Here is a 17,209-nt window from a genome sequence, read left to right as displayed (position 1 = left end):
TAAGGAGTTATTGATACTTCAAGTGCAAAATAATAATATAAAACCTTGATAAAAATGCATTTTTAAGTACTAATTATTGGGATATGTAAACCTCTTCTTGAAAAATGCGATACAGGAATGCATTTTTGACATCTAATTGTCTAAGAGGCCAATTGAAATGAGCAGTAAGGGCAAGAACTAGTCGAATGGTGGCAAGTTTCACCACAGGACTAAAAGTGTCATCATAATCCAAGCTAGGTTCCTAACTAAACCTTTTAGCAACCAATCATGCTTTGTGTCTAGCAATAGACCCATTCGAATGATGTCTAGCAATAGACCCATTCAAATGATGTTTGATTTTGAAAATGCAGTTGTACCCCACCAAGTTCCTCTTTGCTAGTAATGGAACAAGACTCTAGGTGCCTTAAGTATGTAATGCATTAATTTCATCTTGTATGGCCTGTAACCACACAGGAGCTTCGATGGCAGATTTGTAAGTTGCTGGCTCTGTCAAAGACATATCAGCCATGCTAGAATCCTGAATACTGGCTAAGAAATCCTTTCGTTTAGTAATGCCACTTTTGCTTTTGGTTTGCATGGGATGCAAATTAAGAGAAAGAATGGACATGACCACTTGCGTGGGATGCAAATTGAGAGAAAGAATGGACATGACCACTTGCAAGTTATTAGGATTAAAAGTAGTAGGACTAATACTGATATCAGGCGCCATAGGAGGAGGAGAAGAAGCATGAATGGAAGCAGTAATGGACCGAGAACTAGGAGAAACTGTAGATAAACTAGGTGTATAGTGGGAAGGGGAACCAGGGCTGGAAGGAATAATTGTGTTCTCTATATTAACAAGAAGCACAAGATATGTAGAGGAAGAAGAGGATGGTGAGGACTAAGCTGTGAGCGAGGATTGTAAGAATTCAAGATATGGAAATTGTGTTTCATCAAATATAATATGTCTTGAAACAAACAATCATAGAGTAGGCACTTGATAGCTCAAATAACCTTTGTACTTGATGTGGTATCCAAGAAACATATACTTGGAAGTTTTGGGCTACAGTTTGTTATGATTATAAGGATGAAGAAGAGAAAAACATGCACAACCAAATATCCTAAGGTGATTAAGTTCTGGTGAAGACCCAAATAACATCTTAAAAGGAGACTTGTAAAGAAGGATAGGAGTTGGCATACGGTTGATGAGATATTTAGCTGTTAAACATGTATAAGACCAAAATTGAGATGGTAGTTTGAATGTGTGCAATAGAGTGATTGTGATTTTCATAATATGTCTATGTTTCCTCTTAACTACCCTATTTTGTTCAGGGGTGTGTTGACAAGAGAGGTGATGGACAATGCCTTTGTCAAGAAGAAATTGTTTTAAACGATTGCAGGTATATTCCCCCCATCAAACTACAGAATTTTAACAGTAGCAAAATATTATGTAACAAGAAAGGAATAGAATGCAGCAAACATAAAGAACAAATAAGATTTATTGACTAAGGGAAATAACTAGCAAAAACGTGTACATTCATCAACAAAGATAGTATAATTTATATAACCATCCACTTAGACACATGGTGCAGGTCCCCACAAGTCAGTATGGATAGTAGCAAAGGGAGAAGTGAATTTATGATGATGCTGAGGAAAGGGCAATTTGCTAACTTTCCCTGCAAGATAGGGATGACACATCATAGGGGAAGAAGTTTTGGGAACATGAATATAAGCTTTATTCAGCATAATGGAGATAACAGAATTTATGGGATGTCTTAACCTATGATTAGATTGAACAAGTTGGCTAAGAAATGCCTGAGCTGGCAAAGGCTAAGTGGAAGATGAGGATGAAAAGGCATGGATAGGATACAGGCTATTACTACACAAGCCTCTATAAAGAATCCTCCTTATGGCTTTGTCCTGAATCCAAAAGCAAAATGCATAAAAAATAAGCTAGTATTTATTATCAAGGTATAGCTGATGGACTGGTAATAGATTCTGAGTTAATTGAGGAACTAGTAGCACAGAATCTAACTTAAGTGAAGACATAGAAGAATTGATGATAAACTGACCAATATGAGATACTGTCAAACCTTCACCATTGACAATATGAATTGTGTCAGCTATTGGATATGGTGAGGCCAATGTTAGATTATTCAAATCAGTTTTCATATGATTAGTTGCACTAGAATCAATGAGTCATACTTGAGATGATCCTAAAGAATTGGATGTTGTAGGTGTAGAGTGGAGCATAGTGTGCATGGCTTGCATGGTAGGTTGAGAGTCTAAAAACTGAGTAAATAAGATGAGGGATGAGGTGAAGGAGCTCGATATGAGGAATGTTGCATAGTTGGTGATTGTGTAGGATAAAACTGCTGAGAAGGATAAGTAGCAGTAGAATGCATGCCAATATAGTTTGGTCCTTTGTCATTATAAAAGCAAAACCAGGTAGTGTGATTAAGGCGGCCATATATATGACGTTTGGGTTTTTGATAAGGGGAAGCATGACAAAACAGGGTAGTATAGCCCTCAGTATTGCATAATTGGCAGATTTGCATCATAGATGCAGAATGATTGTGAAACTGTTGATTAGGGGAACGACCAAGAACTCCAAGATTAGAGTGTGGGCGTTCATGTGTTATAGAAGAAAACATCGGTCTAGAGTGAAAGTGTCTAGTTCCTTGATTAAACAGACCTCTACCAATGTTTCTGTTCCCATTATAAGGTTTAAAATCTCTATTAACAGTTGAAAATGAGCTATGATTAACAGGAAAACCTGTAGTTGCAACCATTGCTGTCAATAGAGGAGAATGAGCTGATGCTTCTACAATCAATTACTCTGCAAGTAACTATGAACAAAACTCATGTAGGGAGATCACACTCTCACGCCCCCTTATAACACATATGAATGTGTTATACTCAGTAGGCAAGCCATTTAAAGCTAGAATGACTATATCTTCATCAGCAAAGTATACACCAACAGTAGAGAGATAGTCCCTAGCTTCCTTAATACGATGAAGATATTGTGAAACCGAATCTGCTCCTTTCTTGATTTTTTGTAGATTATATTTCATCTAAAAAATGCTAGTTCTGGATACAGTTGAAAACTGTTCTTTCAGTCGATTCCACAAATCCTTGGAGTTAGTGCTACCAATTGCAGAAGACATAGCAATATGTGATAATGTAGCAGTGATCAATTGTATAATGGCTCGGTCATGCATTTTCCATACTATGAATTCATCATTTTGAGAAGAAGTGATGCCAGATTCGCATAAAGTTAAGCTGAGTTAAGGTGGATAGTGAGTTGATCCATCAACATATCTTATAATGTCATTGTTTTTAAGTAAGACTTGAATCTGAAAATTCCAATTAAGATAATTGGAATCATCCAACTTGACATTAACTGATGTAGGCATAGAAGAAATGAGAGTTGTGATTGGAGATTGTAGAAGTTGAAGTTGTGAGACACTCACCATTGAAAGGTTATTAGATTGTCAAGCAGAGAAAGCATAATACAAAGAAGAAGAAGCAGAGAGTATGCGGAAACAATTAGAGAGGATCTTCAAGCATGAATTAAGAGCTCTGATACCATGTTAACATGTATCTATTATTGCATATGCAGAAAATCTACTATAAATTATTTCATTTTTTTCCTATCAATTTATTATAATTTGAAAATTTGTGGCAGACTGGCAGTATATACTTACAAGGTCCCAACTACTCTACTCGTGCTATCTTGAGCTTGATCCATAACAAACATTCTTGCCATTCCAAAATCTGAGATTTTTGGATTCATGTTCTCATTGTTAGACTGTATCTATTGTTGTAAATGTAGAGAAACTATTTGAGAGACTAGAGAAAATGAGAACTCTCATTATGCTCTTTATTTTCTATTATTCAATTCAATTCAGCTTTAGTTAGTTAGTTATATATATATATATGCAGCTATAACAACTTAACTGCATGTAACTAACTTTGCTAACTAACTAACTATAGATTTAGTAATCAAATTTACACTTATAATTATCTTATGCACTGTACTCTAATAATATGTTAATTTTATTTTTTTATCAAAACCATTATGTCATTCAATGTAAATATCTTTATCCAAGTCTTATTTAAAAAAGCATTTTTCACATCAATTGAATGCAACTATAAATTATAACAAGCTATAATGAACATAATAATTCTAAGGGAATTTTTCTTAGAAACTAGAGATAAAGTTTCCATATAATTAATGTCATTCTTTTAAGTAAAACTTTAGATAACAAGTTTTACCTTATATCATTTGATATTGTTTTTTACATCATGTTTTGTCTTAAAAAACCCATTTAAAACTAGATTTCTTATATTTATTAGGAAATTTGACAAGATCCCATATACTATTATCATTTATTGACTTTAACCTTTCATTCATGTCATGTTATTTATTAATTTTCTAGAATCATTACTTTTTTATGGTTTGTAAAAATGTAACCCGTATCTTTTTTAATTTTAATGTCAAAATTAAATTCTAGTAAATACACCATATAATTATTTGAAATAGCAAATCTTCTTTTCTTTTGAGATTTTCTCAAAACTACTTGTTATAGTGGTTCTACAATATTTTTAGCAGTAATATTTTCTTGAAATGATGTAATATTATCATTTTGTTGTTCAATCTCCCAAACATGTTGAGTGGACTGGCGAAGAACAATATGCATGGAACAATAATATTTTGAGAAGATGAAAATAATGATATATTTACCTTTATTTTTTGAAGATTTATTTGTTTTAAATTCATCACTCCCATTAAGTTCACCACTCTCTAAAAATTTGACATTTTCAGTTTTAACTATCTTTATATTATGGTTGGAATAATAAAATTGTTATTTTTTAAACTTATCTGGATAACCAATAAAATATTCAAATATTATTATTGGATCTAACTTCTTTTCATATGGGTAAATTATAATTTTAGTTTAACAATCTAAATATATAAATATCTTAAACCAATTTCCTACTAGTTTAACACCAACACTCGTAGTGTGAATTGGACTTGCTCATTTTCCATTGAGAACCATAATATTTGAAGCATTTGAAGGCAACAAAGTGAAAATTAAGATTGGAACTTGAAAAACATATTCATAACGAAGTCTAAGTCTATAATATAGAATTTTATAATTCTAAATTGTTGAACTTTTCATGTCACGGTGGTTCACCTTTGGCAAAAACCTAATAGTATACATTATCTATTTTATAGTACACAAAAATTAATCACCTTATAGATTTGATATAATTTCTAACTACTTAGACATGGTTGTCTTATTTTTGGTATATACTACAACTAAAAATAAAAATTATATCACTTTATATAGTTGGTTCATAACTAATAAATATGACTTTTTTGTGGGCTATTCTCATTTTTCTATTTATGATTGCCTTTCAAGAAATCATTGTGAGATGTCATAAATTATGACTAATTTTTTATATTTTTACACCTATAATAAGGTTGACTAGTATAGGTCACCTTCGCAAGAACTAAACTAATAAATCTCGCAATGTTAAATTAATCAATAATATTTTTTAATTTTTTTATTAAGTATTTTTTTGTTGTATATATGCGACATCGCAATGATCGTCCACCACTTAAAAATTATATATCATAGACAGATATATAGTCTATTCTGGTAAAACATGGAGAGACAATGAATTCTTGTCTCTTATCAGTAGAAAATTAGAATGAGAGTCGCCACTTAGTATTGTAGTCACTAAGAACTCTAACTAGTCTCAAAGATGAGGTGCAGAGACTAGTTGCATAAAGAAAATATATTAGCACCTCAACTATACCCTATCTAAGGTAAGTTGTATTGTTTTGTCTGATAAAATCTAAGGTTTGATTGTGGTGTCTAAACTTTGTCGGTCTATCTACGGTTTAAGAAAAGTCTATATCTGTAAGGAGATTCTTATCTTATCGGATAAAAAAACCTAATTGTTCTATGTTGGCAACAAAAAAAAAATTAATATCAGGAATACATTTTACATATAAATTCATAATTCTTGATACTAAAACAAAATAAATTTTTTGTTGTCTTTGCAATTATGACCAATGTTTTATTGACTTTAATAAACTAAGTATTAAAGCCAAAATGCATGCTAAAATATTATTTTTTTTATATATGAAAAACACAATATGATTTTTTAGCTTTGAGACACTTGACTGTATATACAAAAATATTTTTTTTCTTTTTCAATTTTTTTTGTATTTTTGAAAGTTTTGAAGAGAATTAGATATTTTAATACCGGATTTATATTTTTACGACATAAAACTACTGCCCAATTTTATTCAAAATGACATAAAAGCTACGCAAAATTTTTTTCAAATTCTGAAGCAAATATTTTTATTTTTTTAAAAAAAACTGAACTCAGCCGAACTTAGCACACCCTTTTTGGGTTGGGTTGGATGCAGCCCATCTACTGTGGGCTAGGGTGATGTCCCAACCAGGTCCAAATGGGTTGGTTACTATACATTAGCATATTAACCAACCCATGCTGTATTTTTGTAGTAGAACATGAAATCTTCATGTTTTGCATGCAAAAATATAGGTGACGCCAACAAGGAAACAAACAGTGGGGAGGAGGCTTACCTGTAATTGCTCAAGGTGCTTCTGGCAATTGCGGCGGTGGCAACAGTAGAGGCATAGTGGCCAGCGGTGCTGTTTCTTCTTCTTCTTCTCCCTCCTTTGTTTTTTCCTCTTCTTTTTTCTTTCCTTTTCTCCTTTTCTTTTCTCTCTTTTCTGTTCTACCCTCTCCCTTCTCTCTCCTTTTTTTTTTTTTTCGTCTGTGCTCCCCTGTTTTTATAGGCAAAAAACAGGGGAGAAAGTGGACGGGGCAACCACTATGTTGTCGCCCCTCCATCACCTCTCCAACACGTGGAAAGTTATGAGTAAGTGGGTCCTTGGTCGGCGTCTTTTTTATGCTTTTAAGAGGAAGAAAGTCGATGAAAACAGGAGGAAGATATATCTTCTTCCCCTGCCTCGCGCATTTAGGGGAAGAAGAAATCCCACAGTGTCATCAAAATAGCATCGTTTCAGGCTTCTCTTTTCTTTTTTTTAATGAACAATATATGAAACGACATCGTTTTGATCAAAACACGCCATTGCATTTCAAAGAAAAAAGGCAGCAAAACATGTCAAAGTCCAAATCAATTCTTAATTTGTGAATTGTTCAATCAAGTCTTAAATTTCAATTTTGATTTAAAAATCAATGCAATTGCGCCCCTACCAAAAATCAAACAGCGTCCCTAAAGTTGTTTGTCTTTTTTATTTTGATCCTTGATCTTGAATTTATGCAATTTGACCCTCAAGTAAGTAATAAATTTTTATTTTTTTTTCAATTTAGCCCTTAATTCGGTTTAATTACATCCCCTCTATTTACGTGTATTCTTTATTTTGATCCTTGGTTTTGGATTTATTCAACTAAATCTCTAGTTGGTCATTAAACTTCAATATTTATGCAATTAAGCCCCTGATTTGAATAAATTAACTCTCAAAAATTATAATTTGACCCCAAAACTTTAATTTCTTCCAATTAAATCCCAAATTGACTCCAAAATTAATTTTTCTTGCAATCAAACTCTCCATAAATTCAATTAAACTTTCAATAAAATTTAATTGAGTCCATAAATATCTAATTTTGGACTTTTCTTCGTTAAATTGAATTTTTTTTTATTAACAGGGCTCTCATCAGTTAACAAAATAGTATTTGTATTTTTAAACTTCCTTGACCAATTTTTAACTATTTTTAGGGAGCTATAACTTCCTCTTTTTATTGTCATATTTTTTTATAATATTTTTTTTTGTATTTTTTAAAAAGAAAAAAAATATGAATTGGAGAATAACTCAAAAATGGGTTATGGGTTATGACATGTTTAATTTTTAAGTATTAATGTCTCTAATAATAAATACCTAAATAAACCAAATTAGTCATTGTTAAGTCTAAAACGTAATGTGCACAAATAAAGTTATACGTAATTTATAATCACAATAAAATTATATTGACTAGTATAAATTTTAATTGTTTTATTAATAAACCAAAGTAAGAAACTAGCAACCCATTTAACTAACAAAATTAATTATGTGTAGGCTCATAATCACTAAAGTGCAAGCTAGAATTAAAAAGATTTGAATATAAAATATAAGTCAAGGTCAAATTCTCTTTTTAGTGTTAGCAGGAATATAAATATTGTCCAAGTTCAATGAAACTCGACCAAAATTCATGAAAACATTAAGTGGCAAATTGATTTAATATCAAAACATAATCCATATATTTGTATTCATCGTAGAACCATAATCCATAGGTCCCTGGATTGAAAATACTAATTGTAAGAATAAACAATATAATATTTTCTGTGTAATGCTCAAATAAAATAATATAATTAAATCATGCCACGATATCGGATGAAGAAATCCATGTTGAAAATATTTTTAACATCCTTTTTCATTTTGTCTCTCCCTAACACCTGTTTTTTTACTAATAAAAACCTTATAATTTTTTATGTTATCAGTATACTATAATGATTTAGCTTTTCTCTTTTATAAAGAAGAAAAGTGAGTCAATAAAATAATCATTAGGAATAATTATCCAGATCCTTTAAATATCTTTTAGTGATTCTTTTAAATCGATTAAATCTCTCTAAAATCACTGTATTTGAACTACCTTTCCTAGTAAAGGCACTAACTAATATACTTTCAATTTCAACGATGCAGAAAATTCCACCTTCTACCAAGAAAGCATATAGTTCCGGTATTTTGGTGCGGCTAAAAACCTAATGTAAACATTAACCTTTCTAGAGAATTTTAAAATGTTAAAGCATATATAGTTATTAAAAACAACTTGGATTGTAGGTTTTTTGGATCACCTCACGGGTCATCATGTCAAACTCGATTTATCTCAAATGATATTATTTTAATTTAAAAAAAACACAAAATATATCATTTTAGACAATTATTGAAAAGAAAACCCTAGGAGTGGACCTAATTGGGTCTTAATCGGGGTTGGCAAGGGTAATCTGATCACATATTAACATGTCATATCACCTAAGTTTAATTAGGTCAACCTCTAAAATGATTAAAAAAAACTCAACATGGACTATATTTCAGGTTAATATTAAATCAATTCGTCAATCTAGGTTTTATAATTGTAGTTTAAAAAAGCCAGGACTCTAAAAGTAACTCATTCTTTAGCTCCGCTCTTGTTGGCTTGGGTTCTGTATTGAAATTAATTATGACTTAACAATATGATCCTATAACAATTATGATGGACCAAGATTTATCAATATTTTTATAAATATGATTTTTAGTTTGCCCAAACCCATAAACATGTTTTAGACCAAAATATTAGGCACACAGAAGCACTCAACCCAACAATTCTCCTTGAAGGATTTTTTATTTATCAAATTCTTATTTTTTTTTGCCTAGATCTTATTCAATATGCACCTCTTGTGTACAAAAATCTCTCATGACTTGTCATATTTTCATTTCATTAAAACACGTGTAAGAAATATTTGTCTCTTTTTTATATTTATGTCAGGGATATTTATTTAATATTAATGCATGTGTAAAAAATATTTATTCCTTATTAATACTACAAGGCTATGCTGATTTTTTTAGCTCTCTCTCTCAAGCAAAACAATAAGGTTTATAAGGTAAAAACACCTCCTGAATCACCTAGATAAAAGATTCACAATTTCCATTTTCATGCATACATATACCATCTTCTTATAAGACATTCATTTCATACAAAAACAAGAACAAACAACCTTGTTTTTAATGTTCTTATATATTTGTTAATTTTCCTTTACAAAAATATTAATTTAGGCATTTGAAGATTTTCAAATCCACTCAAATAAGATTTTTTTATGTAAGTACCAGGAGACTTTCATCCAGAGGTATCTTTCTTTACTATAAAGAGTGGATTTAATTGGATGAACAATTGATTAATTTATAATCCAACCATCAACAAAACCATATCTCTGAGCATCTTAAATTTTAAAACATCATCAAATTATAAAATGAAATACCAAGTAGAAGTATAGATATAGTTAATTAAGATTCCTTGTCAATGTAAAATATTCTTTTTTTTTTCTCAAAAGATCTAAGCAAACCATCGATCAAAAGCTAATACGGGGGACGCATCTTAATTTACTTCCAACTATAATAATTATATTATCTCTTGATGAATCCAAATAAAATGGACTCAAAAAACCCTAAAAAATGGATCTAAAAAATTCTTTCAAAATATACAAAAAAAAACCCTTTAGGCTTGAGCTTCGTTACCCAATCCCAACCCCAACCCCCATGGAGCTTGGGTTTCAGTAAGAAACCCAAGCCTACACAAGGCATGCACCTCAATACTCCTATAGGCTTGGGCTCATGAGTACTCCCTAAGCCCAATATGCTTGGGTCTAGGTAGTGCGTATGAACTCATTTCTTATTTCTCGTGGGTCCGAGCCTAACTTTCACCAATAATTTTTTTAAAACTCAATGTCGGTTCCTCAATATTTTATTTTGTTTCAATATGTATTATTTTAAGTATAATATAACTTAAATTATCATAAGGATAAAACTATATTTTAGCCCCTCATCTCCATAAAAAAATAAAATTCATGAGCTTTTAATACATTATGAATTATTCAAGTCAAAGGTTCATAATCTCTTCATTCTCAATATTTTAGCATATATATTTTCAAAGTTTATCTTTCTAAAATATCATTTCACTTTCTTTCTATATAAAGTTACAAACTTTATCAATGGATAGAGTCCCCATATCCATCAAATAAGATATTTAAGAGGTACCTACTACTAATCATTTGACTTATTAGATATCACCTGTTATTACTATAGTTATCAGTCACTTGACTTACTAGACACTACCAGTTATTACCATAGCTTTCGATCATGTGGACTTACTAGTCACCACTTTTTATTACTATAATTATTATTCACTTAACTTATTAGATATTATCTATTATTACTTATTAATTTTTAAAATTTTTTATATCAAATTATTAAATATCTTTAATTATAAAAAATAAATCAGATTGCTTAAACTTGAAATCAACATATTATCCACCCATCAATCTTATTTCTAAACCTCTTACGTGTTAATTTTCATCACCTCTGGACTACCAAATAGCCTGGAACAGGTAGCACGTCAGGAAACAAATTTGTTTCTTTTGTTGACTAAATCGTGATAACTTGGTTCATGGCAGAATTTTTTATGCTTTGCTCCAAACCCTAGTGGGTCAAATATCCTTTAACTCCAGAACGAGATCATATGTGACAAAGAAATGGGATGAGAATCTTCAAGCCATAGAAGAGGAAACCATATAGTGTGTGTCTATATATATTCTAAAAGGCTCTCAAATTGAATAGATATTTCCAAGTTCTAGGAACATTTTAAAATGCCAGGTTGTTATTTTATGCTTACATTTAAGTTATTTTTCATGATGGAGAAGAAGCATTGCATACTGTTACGCCCACTTGTAGTAAACATTTCTTAATTTAATGGACTAATCTTGGTGGAATCCTTATTGTACATATCATCATGACATGAGTGAATTATATATATAAAGTCCACTTGTTAACCTAATTTATGGTTGTTTGGATTTATACGAGGTTTTTTTTTTACATGACGGATATATATGGAGGTAAAATTTCTCCATTATATTAATTAAAGGATTTATTGTACTATTTCCCTCATTTCGTGGAAATTAATGAACTGATTGATATCAACATATGGATCTTAAGGGATTATCATGCATGGTGGTTAAAGGAGGCGTGTCTCATCCATGATAATCTAGGTCAGAAATTTTAAGGTCAGCTGTTTCAATAAACTTTATTGAATTTATGGAGGAACAAAGAGGGATTTAATCTCAGTTGACATGTGTAATCTAATTTAAAGATATGTCTTATTGTAAAACAAAAAAAAAAGTACCGCGGGTGAAATTAATTAGCAACTCGCCTCGTAATTAAATGATGGTTTAATTAATTAAGAAATTAAAATAAAAAATATTCAATGGGTATGTATAATACTTTAAAGAAAAGAAAACAAGTTTCCAAATGATATAAACAGCTAGCGTTGATTAACAAAACAAGAAAAATATTCACCGTAAAGATTTCAATCAAGTATATTGTTTCTGTTTACGATAATTTGAAGTAACAAGTAACAAGAAGAAAAGATAGAAGAGTTTTACGAATTATTATCAATACATGTCACCTTAAATCCTTTTTTTACTCGGTCCTTTAGACCTTTTTACTGCCTCCAATTTTTTTATGAGCATCTCCTTATTGGCTCCTTGAAAAAAAATCTATCAGCATTTTTTTTTTTATGATTTTTTTATTTAACAATTATTGTTCGATTTTACAAATTAAATCAATCATCAATAAATTATAAAATAGCATCCGAAATTAAGAACATGCCAGTCAATACAAGATGAAAATATTAAAAATTATGATAAAAATATATCAAAGAAGCAAGATATAATCCGATATGGATTGCAATAATTATGATTTTTTTTTATTTGATATTTTTTATTTAATTATTTTTCATTAAGTTTGCTTGAAATTAGATTTGATGTTTTATTTTAATTAACTTTATATGAGGCTCTCACGATGTTAATAATAGATATAATGATTTATTTTGTAAAATAAAATTTAATTTTATTAATTAAAACTTATTAAAACTTTAAAAACCCAATTTCAAATTGAAATAAACATCCAGCTTTTTTTTCTTTAAAATGTTACATATTTATCTTTAACTTCTTGATTTAATCTTTGATTGAAATTAATATATTTATTATAAGTTATTATTATATATAATTCTTGATTTTTTTAATTGAATACATGTATAAATTTTTTAATTTGTAGTTAAAAGTTTTCACGTGGAAAATCAAACTAATAAGTTGAATGGCTAGGCATGAAAGGTTGTTCTTTCTAATACAAACTCCAAAAGATAATTAATGAAGCCATTACATATAACTAGCAATGGGGGTGTTGGAATGATTTCCAAAATGAGTATTGCTTAACAAGAAAACTAGTTCCCATTAATGTATTAATTAATCTGAAAATATTATTTATTGTCAAATTAAAAAAAAAACTGGTTAGATGTGAAAAAAGATAAAGTATTGCCAAAACTCTGCGGGTGTATTTAAATTAATTCATAAAGAATGGAAGCTTACAAGATGAAGCATGTGGAGCCAAAAGAAAAGTGGATATAGCACAACGCAAATTAGCTTGAAGAAGCTCTTTGATAGATAGCCATGGCTTCAATATCATCACATCTTCCAAAGTTGAGACCTTGCGCTACCCTACAAGGTACAAAATTACACGCATTAATTAAGAGGAAACCTTTGCTGTCGCATTGCATGACGCAATCTTGAGAGTGTGTGTGTGTGTGAATATATATATATATATATATATAAGGGTACGTCTAGCCAATGAGCCTTAGGGTATGGTTTAAATCCAAAAGGAGACACGATGTGTTAAATAATTCACAGGCTTAAAGCACGTATCATTATTCTAAAACGTGCTTGGTCTCTCCTTATTGGTGAACATTAAAGAGTAAAAGCTGTAAAAACATGTGGATTAGCTAAAGGTTCTTTGAACCAATCAGAAATCATTTATGAGGAGTCGTTTTATATTTTTGAATTAAAATATCTTTTGATGTGGTAATACAATTTTAATCCAAGTAATTAAGAGTTTCAACCTCGCTTTTTACTATCTCTATTCTTTATATTAAATTAATAAAATTAACTGCATGACAACACATTAACAGTTGATAGCGTAAGTTTTAATTAAATTTAGATAAAAAAGTTTTTGGCAATAATATAGATATACAAGTTTAAAACTTTTTACATTAATTATCTAATATATTTAAAAGAGTTAGAGTCAACTTAAGCCTTTACTATTTAATATAAACAATGAGTTGGGTTTTTTTTTTATATTTCCTTTTTTATGTTTTTTATTTTTTAATATTTGTTTAATTTTGGATTTATCTTTATAAATTATTTTAATATATTTCTTATGAGGTTATTACCGTCTGAAACTAATATCACAACATTTAGTTTGTATTTGATTTTACAAACTTTTATATTTTTATCATATAATTTAATAAACATAATTTTAAAAAAATTAAATTACACGCAATGAAATCCCTTACTTAGATCGTGAATTTAAAAGGTTTGTCACAAAACCTAGATTGAACTAATATATTAACGTCTCAATATAAAAAAAATAGATTATTTTGAATTTTTTAAGAAATCAAATAATATTTTTATTGAATAAATTGTTTTTTAATCAATTAAGTTGACTGAATCATATTTAAATAATTTTTATATAATTTAATTTTAAATTAAAAGAAGCTAAGTCATTGATTTGTTCAATTAAATTTAATAACAATATCAAATTTTTTATTTATTATATTAACATTTGTTTTACCTTAAAAACTGTTTTACAGCACAACCCTGTAAACTGGTATAAAATTATAATAATCGAAAGTACAGTCAAGCATGGTTGTCAATATATATATATAATATATATGTATGAGCAAGCGGACTTAATTAATCACGAAAATCAAATTAAATATTTAGGATTATGAGCTCCAATGAATTGAGTATACATGGAGCCCACTAGTGAATCAACTTAACCAGGTGGTCGGCTTCACACATGCTATTTCGAACAAGAAGACATACCCTACTGTATTTATGTACGTATGTACGTATGTCGTATGTATATGCAATATAAAAGATGAGTTTTTGACCAACCAAACGGCAAGTCTAGCTAGGTTGGAGGAAAAAGGAGGACTAAATTTTTTGCATCTAGGTAGACATGGTCGATAATGTTGGTGCTGGTGCTTCAAGTGACGATGGCGGCGTCAAGCTGGAGCAAGACAAGTTGTTGCCTATAGCCAACGTTGGACGGATCATGAAGCAAATTCTGCCGCCTAACGCGAAAATCTCCAAAGAAGCCAAGGAAACGATGCAAGAATGTGCTTCTGAGTTTATTAGCTTTGTCACCGGTGAAGCATCCGAGAAGTGTAGAAAGGAAAGGCGCAAAACCGTGAATGGAGATGATGTCTGCTGGGCTATGGGAGCCCTAGGTTTTGATGACTATGCCGGGCCACTAAGAAGGTATCTTCAAAGATATAGAGAGATAGAAGGAGATAGAGCTAATCAAGAGAAGCCTGCTAACACTAATAATACTAGTATTGCTGATCAAGAAAAAGAAGCACCACCGTCCTCCTCCTCGTCATATAGAACTAATCAAGGAATCAGGATGTAGTTCATGAATTCCAGCTCTATTCAAGTTTGATATGATGTGGGATATTCGTGAATCGGTGCCCTACAAAGTCATTTAAGGTTTTAGATCGATCGGGAGTAGACATGAATATTTTTAGCTTAATCTACAATGATTATAGTCTTAATTAGGTGGGAAGATTATTGTGGTTTTTTTCCTTTATTCATATACATATGGCTAGCTACTTTGTTGCCTTTTGATTAGATTTATCTTCATTTCTCAGCATAATATTCCATGAATTGAAAGAAACTTTAGCTTGTTTGGTAGGGATAAAGGTAGATCAATATTTTGATCGAATTGATTTTGCTATTGAGCTGGGAAACGTAAACATTGCTGCTATATGCTTATATTCTGATTGATCTTGGTCTGGAAAGTGGTTAGAGTTGGGTTTTGCTCTACCTTATCAGTTTTCAACAAGTATGAGGTTAGTTTATAACACAAGCATGCTTAATTTTCATCAGAAATTATGGATGATAAATTTCATCTTTTTCTCACCATTAATTTTATTATATTCTGATCACACATTATATATATTAGTTGGATTGTATTAGATTAGAATAATATTATATTTTTTTTGAAAAACTCACCTAATCAGTTAAATTTTTAAATTGAAATGGTTCAGTTATTACTACCTGTTCATTTTTTTTTAATGTATTTGACTATTGGGTTAATAAACTATTTCCAATAATTCATATAATTTATGACTTAAATTTTTGAATTGTAACGTTCGTTTGATATCAATTACTAGATAATAGCTTTTTTGATGTATTTTATTATTGGGTTTAGCTGATACTGCAGTTCATTTATTTTGACGAATAATGATTCCTTATCTTGTTGATTTTGAGGAATTACTGTAGTTCATTCATTTGGATCTCATCTATGATCTTATTGCTTGGAACATAATTACATCTAGTTCTAGCATCAAGTATATCACCATCATCCAAGCATGCTTCTATCAGGCCATTTTCTAGGGTTCTACTTCCTTTCTTTTCATACACAGAGGTCTACATCTAAACAAACATGCATGTAGTATCTATTCCAGTAGAAGTTGAAAATTGGTTGAAGTAAATGCCTAGGGTTAGGGTTTCTTACCAGCAATTTTTGGGGAGTAAGGGACCACGTACTGTAAAGCAATATTTAGAGATCGTGTTTGTTAATGAGAAAACCATAAGAAATCAGAGCTCTAATGTGTATATATGGGGAAACAAAGCTAGCACTAGAGGGTTGCTAATTAAAGACAAATTTAGTTTAGCTAGGGTATTTTTTTGGAAGATATTTTGTGGAAAATAGTGTCAATTGTTTTGCCCCCTTGCTTTCCTCTCCATTTAGCAGAAATGTTTTATGAACAAAAGTAAACTGGGAGGTTTGGTTTCCCCTCTAATTTCCTGTCGATCCATTCCATTCCTTTCTACTTGTAGTTTTACAATCCAAACAAAAGAAATGAATTAAATCTCTTCTTAGATCTTTTCCTTTTTTATCTACTTTTCCATTCTCTCCTTGCTGAACAATCAACCACGGTCCACGGAAATAGGTTACCGTCGTCGTTCCCATTTTCATCACTGATCCTGAACAATACTATCCATGATCGTCCTTATATTAAAATCTTCGAATAACAGTGAAAAATAATCCTGTATGGAAGCTTAAAATGAAGGATTCATAATGAAGCATAATCACTCATAAGATGTGTGGAGTGCGAAGATGAATATCATTTCGGTCAAGAGTGTGCCCATGAAAAATGAGTGAAGAACGAACCTTCATTTAGCAAGTAAAATAAAATAAAATAAAATAGAAGTTACTAGTTTATGTGATACCAATCAAATTAGGCTTGAATTTTGTTTTAAAATATTTACCGATTAGTTTTATGATTAGTTTTATGAGATCAAATATATTTTTTA

At 30.3% G+C, this 17,209-nt stretch overlaps 1 protein-coding gene and 1 long non-coding RNA gene across 2 annotated transcripts in view; both read left to right on the top strand.

Annotated features, from left to right (window-relative positions):
• Positions 1 to 5,649, top strand: part of LOC105114022 (uncharacterized) — an 11,534-nt gene extending 5,885 nt beyond the window's left edge. The window contains exon 3 of the long non-coding RNA XR_840058.1: positions 5,640 to 5,649. This is a non-coding gene — a long non-coding RNA (uncharacterized LOC105114022). The remainder of the gene's footprint in view (positions 1 to 5,639) is intronic.
• A 9,108-nt stretch (positions 5,650 to 14,757) lies between these two features.
• On the top strand, positions 14,758 to 15,671 carry LOC105114020 (nuclear transcription factor Y subunit B-5-like). Its single transcript, XM_011010408.1, has one exon. It carries the CDS (start codon positions 14,847 to 14,849, stop codon positions 15,297 to 15,299), a length of 453 nt encoding a protein of 150 aa, XP_011008710.1. The 5' UTR covers positions 14,758 to 14,846; the 3' UTR covers positions 15,300 to 15,671.
• The last annotated feature ends 1,538 nt before the right edge of the window (positions 15,672 to 17,209 follow it).

The sequence above is a fragment of the Populus euphratica genome, unplaced genomic scaffold, assembly GCF_000495115.2.
Source record: "Populus euphratica unplaced genomic scaffold, PopEup_1.0 scaffold467.1, whole genome shotgun sequence".
Lineage (NCBI taxonomy): Eukaryota > Viridiplantae > Streptophyta > Magnoliopsida > Malpighiales > Salicaceae > Populus > Populus euphratica.
This window is presented reverse-complemented; position numbering and strand designations above follow the sequence as displayed.